Here is a 12,442-nt window from a genome sequence, read left to right as displayed (position 1 = left end):
ATTAATCCATACAAATCATATCGAGTGAAACAAAGAACACTTAGCTATAGAATTTCTTTTGAGTTCAACATATGGTCCATAAATATCAAGACTATAGAAGCATATACATAAAAAGCAAATACAACATCAGATACATTTTGGTTTATATAAAACAGCTGACATGAAGATTACTATTAGAAACCATTAATGTAATTTTATCTGTTGGAAACAAGCACCGAGTACAATAGCCCAGGAATGATGACAATATTACTCCAACCAGTTAGTCAAAGTAAAGCATATATAGTCAAAGTTACCAACCTTTTCAGAACATAGAACTATGGGAAGCTGCTGGAATTTCAGTCTTGAGCTTCTCTTTCCCCTTGAATTAGGAGGAGAAGGAATGTCAGAGAGAACTGCACCACCATACTTCCTAACTAGACCCTCAATTTCCTTTTCCTTCTTTCTAGAAAATCCTGTAAGCAAGAATTCTATAGCATGGAATATCAGTCTCTTTATGCCCTTCTTTGAGCCGTCTTCAAGATGACTTCCTAGATCCATTTTGAGTTCTTGAGCTTTAGACTTAAACTTCAGGTTGGAACTTCTCGCTCTGTTACCAGCTCGTTTAGTTGAGCCTGCATGTTTAATCATCAGCATGTATTAGGAATAACTTTCAGAAATGTTTTAGCATTTACAGGTTGAACAGCACATCAGAATTTAAGCCATACAAGATCTGTATGAAGATGGAAACTTATGGAGGTTCTTCTTCTGAAGAAGCTGAATTTCAGTTTCTGAGAAACGGACTCGTTTTCTTGCTGGAACTTCAGTATCAAGAATTGGATTTTCTTCTCCACCAAAATCATGTGTAAAATCTTTAGAAGCCTGGAAACGGAAACGCCTTGCCCAGTTTAAAACAAGAGGTGAGTACCTGTTTTTCTTCATTTGAACCTGCAACTCAGTCCCACTTTTTGCAGTTTTATCATAGTCTATTTTCTGGTTCATCAAGTCTGGGACCAAATTCTGCATAACCGAAGTTTGATGGCTTTCCTCCATTTCTCTATCAGTACTACACTTATGCATGGACTTCAAAGACAGTAGTCCTGTTCTAACCTTCTTGCAGCTAGTATTTTGCTCATCAGAAAACAATTCTGAACTACATTTTGATGGGAATGGTCGATTGCAATGTTGATCATCCATCTCTGCAAAGGCACTTGAGTGAGGCAATAAAATGCTATGAGTTCTGAGTGAGCTCAACTGCCTACGAACAGTGAAGTGAGAACCTGAAGCAGCTTGCTGTTCCTCATGTACAAATTCTGCATTCAGACATGAGGTTCCCTGCAAATTCATGTCATAATGTTCTAGGGCAGGTCTGGAACATTTCCCAGCATCAATTTCATCATTTGGATTCTGAGCTGAAGTATAACAGGCATTTTCTGAAGAAATACTGCACGGAACAATAGAACAAAGAGGATCTACCAAGGATAAATTAGAAGATCCCACAATCCCCTGAGAAAGCAGTATACCGTTATCAACTCTGTTATGTAAACGATCAAAAGGTATGCTTGATTGGGAAGCAACTAGAGACCCTTTTTCCAATTTCTGCACCAATGAATTTCCATCTGGGACAACTTCAGCTGATTCCGAAAGGTAGGATGTCTCACCAACTAAATATCTAGAAATGATCTTAGCATTATTCGGTTTAATGAGTCCAGAAGCAGTTATTTCCTTCTGAAGAGAAAAGGAAAATGAATTAATATAACTTAAGAAAGCAACAAAAGAAATTAAGTAATTAAGAAAATGAATTAATTTAACTTAAGAAAATGAGTTAATTAAGAAATTGAATTAATTTAACTTAAGAAAGCAACAAAAGAAATTAAGTAATTAAGAAGACAACAGAGAGCTGTAACTCAAAAGATCTATTGTTGTTGTCATTGTGGATAAAAGATCTATTGCAGGGTAGTGCATCTTCATTGGAGGCAGTTTAGTATCTTGGAAGAGCAAAAAACAAAGAGCAATAACTCAATCTAGTAATTACTCTTTAGCTTGAGTATAGAGTTATGGTACATACAAGTTATGAGTTGGTATGGTTAAATCACATTCTGGAAACGAGTTGAGCATTCATTACCATGGAGTTAAAGCTTGATAATTAGGCATTTCTTTGTATTACTTTGTCTAGTTTTCCTTGTACTCTGTTTACCATATAGAAACCAACAGAAAGAGAACACTCAAAAAGAATAAAAACAACGAACAATCTTGAGTGACAAATGAGAAGTGTTTCTCTCTCAGTTACACAAATTGTGGTCATATCAAGCTTTATTTTACAGATGAAATGAAACATATCTGTTTTAGGAGAGTATGATACAGAGAAAGATGTAGAAAGGATATATCGCAATGCATCAGTTACCTTCCACATCCAACCTCCTAACCAGCGGCTCTGAAATCTGTCATGGCCTACAGTTGTTAACTTGGCATATCTTTCTGTGAGAAGAAAAGGAAACAGAAAACATAAGCATGCATCAATCTGCACAAAGTGGGATAAGGTAATAGACATATGGAAACAATTAGAAAAATATCTTGCCGTTTGCATAACTCCAAGGCTCACGGGAGCAGCTAGGACTTGTCTCAGGCTGAAATGAAGTCACATTCTCAGCGGCAAGGCTGACTCCCTGCAATCCAAGTTAGCACAATCAGTTAAAGGTTTTAATTATCAAACTAAAACAACGATGAGAAACAATTTACATAGACCAATGAGGATAATGCAAATATTTTCATTGAAAGAATTTGTCTAACAATTTCTTTAACTTCTGCATGTTTCCTTGCAAGGCAGAGAGGAGAGGACAAGCAGAGAAACTTGGGAGTTTATTATTGGGAGTCTGCTATAATAAAAGATGCAATGACATTGATAAATGAACTTCAATATTTCTTATAAGATGCAAAGATATTATAAATGAACTTCCAACATTCTTTTACCTCTGTTGTGGCTGGAACATCAGAATTTACCAGGACTGCAACTGACCCATGCATTAATGAGTCACTCTGAGATGCCACAATGGAGGTGTTTAAACCAGATACTGGATCATCTATGAGCTTCTTCAGCTTTTCAAAATCAAGAACTTCTACTGGCAATTCTTTTCCTATTTCTCTAGCTGTGTTCGAAATATATTCTGTCCATTGATCTCCAGAAATATCGTGATCAAATTTTGTATACCCATCTTGTTCACATTTATACTTGTCTTCACATTCATAATGGTTTTGTAAACCAGGTGTATCTTTAACTTCAGGGATGGCTGAAGCACAAGCAAGCAGACCATTAGGATGACAAACCGATAAACCCACATCTTCAAATGCATCAGCCATACTTGAGTCATCCAAGTCTGATAAAAAATCAATTTCATCAATATCCTGCATGGAGAAGTTCAAGCTGTCTTTCAGACCCACCAAGCGTGCTTGTTTGACTTGTAGCACAACTTCAAGTACAGCTGTAGTTTCCAAGGATTCTGTTGATGGTGAACTCTTTACTGTGTCAAGTATGACAAGAGCTTCAGATGCTGCAATTGAAAGTTCAACTGCTTCATTGATCTCAGAAACTTCTAGGCATCCAGTGATCTCTCCATGCTCCATCCTGGTATCCCTGTCCATGGCAAGAGATTGATGACATTCGGATGTTTGCTGCTGGGAACTTAAAGTGGGCAAATTCATCACACCAATATTGTAATCCATTCTGAATTGGTTCTCCACATCTTCCTGACCAGCTAAAGCTTCAGTTTGCTGCAGCAAAAGAACATTGTTTCTAGCTATCCCCCCTGATTGAGGTGAATTTGAAAGTGGACTCGACATATGCTGTAAAGTATGATCTGCTGATAGATGCAGATGAAAATGCACAACCTGCTGAAAATGAAAGCAGCATGAAGTTGATGAAGGCCATGTTATACTTTGAGAATAAGAACAGTTTCATCTTTATCTTTTTTCCTGTTTTTTTCAATAAGTAGAAGGAAAGCTCTCCAAATTCTATACAGAAATGCACTGAAGATATAAAGAGAGAAAAAGAAACACATCATATAGCTAGTTCCATTCAGCAAGCCAGAATTTCTACATCAGATGCTTTGCAAGTATGGGAAAAAGATCTTGGCGGGTTTGGGAAAATGACACTCATGAGGGCTCAAAAGTGATCAGTCTCATTTTTTAAACCTAAGGCATACAGGATAAGGAACTGCCACCTAATTTATATGCAGGGAAGGCAATTGGCTGACTATTCTAGGAACTTGGCCCAAAGAAAAAAAAATCAAATATACAGGATGTACTCAATCAGCACCCAGCAATTTCAGAGATAATGCTGCAATCCTGACTTCTCTTAGAGGCTTAGTTGGAACCAGATGCCCCACATCCTAAGTACTATATTCAGCTTATGAATCATATCAGATAGGAAATCTTTTGTCCACAAGAGTTCTACTGTTGGGAGGAAGATATTATGAAGTATTATAAGGAAATTGATATTCCAAGGCCTACCAATGTGGGAAAGCTATCCCACAGGAAGGAAATGAAGAACATATTTTATATCCTGATTCATGACATTGTTCCTAGCCAAGCATCTTCTCCTGCATCTGTAGAACATGTAACTATAAGAGATGCCTTTTGTATAAGTGAATTCCCTAACATATAAAGCTTAGGAAGCTTCTGTCTTGTTCATCCAGCCTCATAATTTCTTCCACATGGAATGGCATTATGATTTCCAGTTGAGAAATATTTAAAAGGAGAAAAGAACAATAATTTTGAACATGACAAATTGTTAGACTTCCATACTTATCCTATTTTGTTTTTGCTCTTCTCTCTAGTTCTCCTTTCTCTCTTCATGTGTTTCTTTATCCTCGTTTCCTCCTCTTCTATCTAGCCAGGTAACTAGAAACAGTATAAGACCTGCAGGACACCTTAGTCAGTCACAGCCTAGCAAATCATATGGATCTGCGCATAAAATGTGCTAACATTTCAATTCAGTACAATACAGTACATACAGGGTGTTTCATACCCTGCAAGATTCAGTTCGTGTTTAAACACATACCAGTTCACATAGTTTTGGGTTTGGTGTCATTTGATAAAGTAAAACCTAATTTTAGTTCTCAGGTTTTGCTTCGTTGTCTAAACAATTTCATCAATGCCAGTATTCTTTTGGTTGGTCAGTCTGCATTTAGGTGTTGACTTCTTGTGTGTGAGTCCTCAATTGTCAGGCTTGTATCCTTTCGGAACTGGCAGCTGATAGAGTCTTCCAGTAATCTTTTCTTTGGTGTTGCTTCGTGTAAATTTGGTTGCAAGGAGAGCTTTGGATTGGTGTATGGTGGTTGTCAGTGATGTTAGTGTGATTAGAAGTGTAGTTGATGTTCCATGCTTGTCTCTTAGTAGTTGGTGATCTAGTTTACGTCTCCTATTGTTCTTCGGGCCTATTTTTAAGGTACTTATTCCCTTTGATGGCTGAAGCTAGTGGTAATAACTCTTGTAATTGCTAAACCTCTTCCTGCTCCTAAGAATGTTAACGTTTTGAGCTAGCTTTGAATGCCTACAGAAAATGGTGTTCAGACTTTCCAAGTTTCCAACCCCTCCACCTGCATACAGAAAATTACAAGCAGTTTTAGTGATAATGGCCTCATTATAACAACGGCGACAGCGCACCAAACTTTAATCCACTAGGGGGTTGACTACTTGGATTCTAGTCATTATTTTGCCCATGTCATGCTTGAGAGTGTCCTATCTGTAGAAAATATGTAGTTATTCAGTTTTAAATATTTCATTTGAGTGTACAATTTGTTATAATTTTATTTATAAGATATTTTTTTTTCTTGTTTGGCAGTTTCTAAGTCATAACTAACTCCTATGGAGCACTTACATCTGTACCATATATATTGGTCTGCAAATTTTGAATGAAAAAAAGTTGATTATCTGTCAAATTCTACATTGTATCAGAGCAGTCCTAACACTGATCTGTTCATTCCAAGTCTGCGACTGATTTCATTCCAAATCTGCATCTGATAATTTCGGTTTGTTCTTCTCAATTCTGTACCTGATTCCATTTCTATTCCACTGAGCATTTGGATCACGTTTCCCTTGTTGTTTTTTCATCTACAATGGCTTATACTATTTAAGTTTCTTCTTCCTCTCAAATTCCCTCAGTTCCAACCCCAATAGGAGGATCCGATTCCTCTGCTTTGAATGGCCACAATTATCAGCAATGGTCTCATTCAATTATGATGTTCATTTGTGGCCGAGGAAAGGATGATTATCTCACTAGTGTTGCTCTTAAACCGAAGACCGATAATCCAATGTACAAGGTGTGGAAGACAAAGAACAATATGGTCATATCATGGCTTATCAACTCCATGACAAATGAAGTCAATGAAAACTTTATTCTCTACGAGACGACACAAGAAATCTGGACAGCTGCCAAGGAGACATACTCTGACACGGAAGATGCAGCGGAAGCCTTCGAAATTGAAGGAATACTCCATGATTTTTGTCAAGGGGATCTCATCGTCACCCAATATTTTAGTCGAATGACAAGATATTGACAACAACTTGATATGTATGAGACAACAGCATGGGAATGTCAAATAGATGCTGGAAAATACAAGAAGATTGTCGAGAAGAAGCGAATTTATAAGTTTTTGCTGGGTCTCAGCAAGAATTTAGATGAAGTCCAGGGGTGGCTTTTAGCCATCAAACCTCTACCAAATCTACGTGAAGTTGCCTCAGAAGTGCGATGTGAAGAAAGTAGAAAGAAGGTGATGATGGGCACAACAAATCAGCCACTAACTACTGAAGTTTCTACCATGCTTTCTCGGGGAACGGATGCTCACCACACCAAGAAAGGCAGACCCTGGTGCGATCACTGCAAGAAGGCAAGACACACCCGAGATACTTGCTGGAATATCCATGGCAAACCCCTTGATTGGAAACCAAGAACTAAGAAAGAAGGGCATGGACATCACATTGCAATAGAGGAGAATTCTATTGCAGTTCCAAATGGTCAATTCAACAAAGAACAATTGGAAATTATTCAACAGTTAATTTCCCAAGCTCAATAGACATTTATCACTCCAGCCACTACCCATTCAACAACAGATACAGTAGCCCAAAAAGGTAATTTTCTGACTACACTTAAGGCTAAAAAGACTGACAGCAATGGTATTTGGATAGTTGATTCTAGAGCTTCTAATCATATGACTAGTGATATATCTCTAATCTGAGATTTCCAACCTTGATCTAAAAATTACACAATGCGTATTGCTGATGGTTCCATATCAAAAGTGTCTAGTACAGGTTCTATTATCCTTTCCAAAAACCTTACACTTGAATCAATTTTATTGGTTCCAAAGTTGGATTGTAATCTACTATCTATTAGTCAGCTTGCTCAGGAAAAGAATTGTGTTATTAAACTTTTCCCAAATTGCTGTGTCTTTCAAGATTTGAATTCATAACAGATGATTGGCAGTGTTGAGTTGCATTCGGGATTCTATATATTCAACATGAACAAATCCTCTAGAAGACAAACATGGAAGACAATTGATGGGAAATGTTCTTTTTCAACTCTTAGGTCTAGTAATGATAGTGAAATTATGTTATGGCACTATTGTTTGGGTCATCCTAGTCTTTTGTATCTCAAAGAACTCTTTCCATCCTTATTTAATAAAAATTCAATTATTGTTACATGTGAAATCTGTCAATTATCTAAGCATGTTCGTAATTCTTATCCACATCAAACTTACCAAGAATCTCATCTTTTTTTCATTAATTCACAATGATGTTTTGGGACCTTCTAAAATTAAAAGTGTAATTGGGGCAAGATAGTTTGTTTCATTTATAGATGACCACACTCGTCTCTCATGGGTATTCTCATGAAAAAAAAAACTAAGGTAGGTTAACTATTCAAAAACTTTCACATCATAGTTCAAACTCAATTAAATGCCAAAATTCAAATTCTCCGTATTGATAATGCCAAAGATTATTTTAATTATATTCTTAGGGCATATCTAGTTCAAGAAGGTATACTGCATCAAAGTTCTTGTCCTAATACCCCTCAACAAAATGGGATTGCTAAAAGAAAAAACAGGCATTTGTTAGATGTAACTCCAGCTCTTATGATAGCCTCTTATGTTCCTAAAATATTTTTGGGGGGATGTTGTTCTTACTACTACATATCTTATCAATCGAATGCCTTTTCGGGTTCTCAAATTTTAGACTCCATGTCAAATCTTTCTCAAGACATATCCTACCAGCCATCTTATCTCATCTATACCTCTTAAAGTGTTTGGTTGTACTTCTTTAGTCCATACTCCTCACCAAAATCGAGATATATTTGATCCTAGAGCCATTAAATGTATCTTCCTCGGTTATACTCTAAATCAGAAGAGATATAAGTGTTATTCTCCTCTAACAAAGAAATTCTATCATTCTATGGATGTTACTTTCCTAGAAAAAGTCTTATTATTCCAAAACCAACATTCAGGGGGAGAGTGAGAATTCTAAAGAATTTTGGTTTTGAGATTTTGAATCATCTCCTACTACTGTCCTTCCTTCTATTACTCCTAGTCCAAAGTCTGATATCACTGAAAATCAGTCAAAATTATAGCCTTTGACTGTTCCATTACAGTAGCTATAGCCTTTGAGTATTCCTTCAATTGTTAACAACAAAGAGTTAATTGTCTATTCTAGAAGGAAGAAAGATTAAGGACATGTAGAAGAACAAGTGCAACTCATTACTAACCATGAAGCTGAACCAAATTCAATTCCAAAAGAGACATAAAAAGGTAACATTATTTCCAATTCTGAAGATGTGAATTTAGATGATCTCGATGTACCAATTGCCCAAAGAAAAGTTGTAAGGTCTTCCACAAAGTATCCCATCTGCAATTTCCTATCTTACAAGAGGTTGTCCCTAGAATACCGTGGTTTTACTACTAAACTACAGATATTCAAGTTCCTAATAATATACAAGAAGCTCTCCAAATACCTAAATGGAAGCAAACTGTAAATGAAGAAATTAGAGCACTTGAAAAGAATGGAACATGGGATGTAGTCAATTTGCCTCCTAGAAAGAATCCAGTTGGATGCAAATGGATTTTTACCATTAAGAACAAAGCAGATGAAAGTTTTGAAAGGTTTAAAGCCCGATTAGTTGCTAAAGGTTTCGCACAAGCTTATGGTATTGACTATCAAGAGACTTTTGCTCATGTTGCTAAATTAAATACAATTCGAGTACTTTTATCTCTTGCAGTGAATAATGATTGGAAATTACATCAATTATATATCAAGAATTGTAGAAAGGGAGAAAGGGAAGCGGTATTCCCACACGTTTTATTGAAACGAATCAGAAATATTTATACAAGTAGTTTCCTAAGAATTCTCCTAAGATTTAGGACTAGATTACATTCCTATTATCCAGATTACAACACTAAAAGATAAATCTAAGAAATAACACAAGATAATACAAAGCAATAAATAAAACAAAATAAATAAGAAGATGATAATGGATGATTATTAATGAATCTTCAAGGCTTGGCCCGGTCCTGTTTTTATTTCTTCAACACTCCCCCTCAAGCTGAGGAATGGATATTAGTCATCCCCAGCTAGCTCACTAAGGCTTCAAACTGAGTACTATGGAGACCTTTGGTGAGGACATCTGCCACTTGTTGATTAGATGGAACATATAATTTGTAGAATACTTGAGTCCAACTTTTCTTTCAAGAAATGCCTGTCAATCTCTATATGCTTAGTCTTGTCATGTTGAACAGGATTATGAGCTATGCTGATAGCTGATTGATTATCTCTCAACAATTCGATTGGCTTTGTCACTGGAATCTTCAAGTCTTCTAGGATAATCCGAAGCCATAATAGTTCACACACACCCAAGGCCATGGCTCGAAATTCAGTTTTTGCACTTGATCTAGCAACCCCTTGCTTCTTACTCCTCCAAGAAACCAAATTTCCTCCTAAGAATATGCAATATCTAGTTGTCGATCTCCTGTCCATAATCAGCATCGGTATACCCTTGGATCCTTAGGTCTCCCCCTAAAGTGAATAGAATTCATTTGCCTGGAGTAGCTTTAAGATAATTTAGAATCTTTCTCACGGCATGCATGTGTTCTTCAATAAGGCTATGCATAAATTGGCTTACTAGGCTGATTGCAAAGGATATGTCAGGCCTAGTATCTGAAAGATATATCAATCTCCCTACCAGGCGTTGAAATCTTCCTTTATCTACTTCTTTCTTGCTTCCAGTATTAGCCCCCAATTTTATATTTGGATCAACTGGAATTTTTGACACTTTTCCTCCTAGCAATCTTGTTTCAGAAAGTAGATCAAATACATATTTTCTTTGGGATATGAAGATATTTTCCTTTGAGTGCGCTACTTCAATGCCTAAGAAGTACCTCAATGGACCAAGGTCTTTTATTTCAAATTCCCGAGCTAGATTTTCCTTAAGACATCCCTGTTCATGTAAATCATTCCCTGTTACCACTATATCATCCACATATACTAGTAGTGCTGTCAACTTATTTTCTGTGTGTTTGATGAATAAAGTGTGGTCCCCTCAACTCTGGTGATACCCCATAGATAACATGGCCTTTGAGAATCTACCAAACCATGCATGTGGGGATTGTTTGAGGCCATACAAGGCCTTCTTGAGTTTACACACGTGGTTGGTTCTTGTTTGCTCTTGCTTGAATCCAAGTGGTATATCCATGAAGACTTCTTCTTCTAAGTCGCCATGCAAGAATGCATTCTTGACATCAAGTTGTTGTAATTTCCATCCATAGGTAGATGCCAATGCTAAGAGGATTCTAACAATTGTCATCCAGGCAATAGGGGCAAATGTTTCCAAATAATCAATGCCATAGGACTGAGTATAGCCCTTGGCAACCAATCATGCTTTATACCTGTCAAGTGATCCATCAGCTTTGTACTTTAAATTGAAGATCCATCTACATCCCACCGGTTTTACATCCTTTGGTCTAGTTACCAATTCCCAGGTATGGTTCTTTTCTAGTGCCTTCATCTCTTCCATCATGGCTACTTTCCAGTTGACATCTCTCATGGCTTCCTCTATGGATTTGGGAATAGCAATTGCATCCAAAGAAGTCAAGAAGCTTTTATGGGCAAGTGATAAGTGATGGTAGGATAAGTAGTTGGTCAATGGGTGTTTAGTACATGCTCTAACCCTTTTCAAATAGCAATGGGAAGGTCAAGGTCTGTATGCTCCAAGAACATTGAGTTTGGGTTGGGATTGCTGGATGTGGGGTTCTCACCTGGTGTGCTATCCAAACTCAGGTTCGGAGTTGATGTCAAGTGTGGCTGAGGATCACCAATGGGCTGTTGTCTCTTATAGACATAGGGAGAGCCTTTGTATCTAATAGTATCAACATGTCCAGAACCTTCCTCCTCCCTAGGAGAATTGGGTCAGATTGGAGAGGTAGGAACTGAAGGGTGAGAGAAATCAGTACCTAATGGTGTTGTTCCAAGGGTAGGGTTAAGATTTTCCCAATCTAGGTCAGGTTGATCAATGATGGTTGGTCTGACTGGGGTAGACTCAAAGAAAGGTTGGGATTCATTGAATGTGACATCCTCAGAGACATATAATTTTCAAGATTCAGGATAATAACACTTATACCCCTTTTGAGTAGGAGAATACCTAAGAAACACACATTTAAAAGCTCTAGGGTCCAATTTATCCCTGTGAATTTTAAGGATGTGAACAAAGCAAGCACACCCAAACACCTTTAGGGGCAATAGTGTATGGTGATTTATTTCAGAAAAAAAGGTCATTAACTTTTGGAAAGGACTGAGGTCATTAATAATCCTAGAAGGCACACTATTGATGACATGTGGCTGTCATAACTGCTTCCCCCCAGAAATATTTGGGCACATGATGATGATGAAGGATGCTTCGTGTGACATTGAGAAGATGCCTCATCTTTCTCTCTACCACCCCATTTTGTTGGGGAGTATTAACACAAGATGACTCATGGATAATGCCCTCCTTCTAAAAATAGTTATGCAAGTGGGTGTTAAAATAATCCCAGGCATTGTCAGTGCAAAATCGTTTGATAGGAGTGCCAAATTGGGTATGGATCATTTTACAAAATGAGGGTAACACTGATCCTATGGCAACCTTTTCTTTTAGAAGAAACATTCAACACATGCGTGTACAATCATTAATAAATGTAATGAACCACTTTGCCTCAGAATAATTAGGTATTTTGGATGGCCCCCAAACATCAGAATGAACCAAATGGAATGGCATAGAAGCCAATTTATTGCTAATAGAATAAGAAACTCGATGATGTTTTGTAATAATACATTCATCACATTGAAAATTGCTAGGATCTAAGGAATTGAATAAAGACAGAAACATTGGTTTTAACATAATAAATGAGGGATGTCCTTATCTAAAATGATGAAGCCATATAGCAGAAAGGTTAGA

At 37.1% G+C, this 12,442-nt stretch overlaps 1 protein-coding gene across 3 annotated transcripts in view; it reads right to left on the bottom strand.

The window, feature by feature from the left end:
* LOC127789211 (uncharacterized) overlaps positions 1-12,442 on the bottom strand; it is a 52,819-nt gene that overhangs the window by 13,156 nt on the left and 27,221 nt on the right. Inside the window, exons 4-9 of one of the 3 annotated variants that reach the window (XM_052318034.1) lie at positions 2,947-3,864; positions 2,555-2,642; positions 2,381-2,454; positions 1,257-1,704; positions 705-1,175; positions 298-611 (exon numbers count right to left, since the gene is read on the bottom strand). In XM_052318034.1, the coding sequence (XP_052173994.1) occupies positions 298-611; positions 705-1,175; positions 1,257-1,704; positions 2,381-2,454; positions 2,555-2,642; positions 2,947-3,864 (2,313 nt within the window). Of the gene's footprint in view, positions 1-297; positions 612-704; positions 1,705-2,380; positions 2,455-2,554; positions 2,643-2,946; positions 3,865-12,442 lie in introns of all 3 variants that reach the window. The other 2 variants (XM_052318032.1, XM_052318033.1) reach the window with 2 other exon arrangements.

Source organism: Diospyros lotus, chromosome 13 (genome assembly GCF_014633365.1).
Source record: "Diospyros lotus cultivar Yz01 chromosome 13, ASM1463336v1, whole genome shotgun sequence".
Classification (NCBI taxonomy): domain Eukaryota; kingdom Viridiplantae; phylum Streptophyta; class Magnoliopsida; order Ericales; family Ebenaceae; genus Diospyros; species Diospyros lotus.
This window is presented reverse-complemented; position numbering and strand designations above follow the sequence as displayed.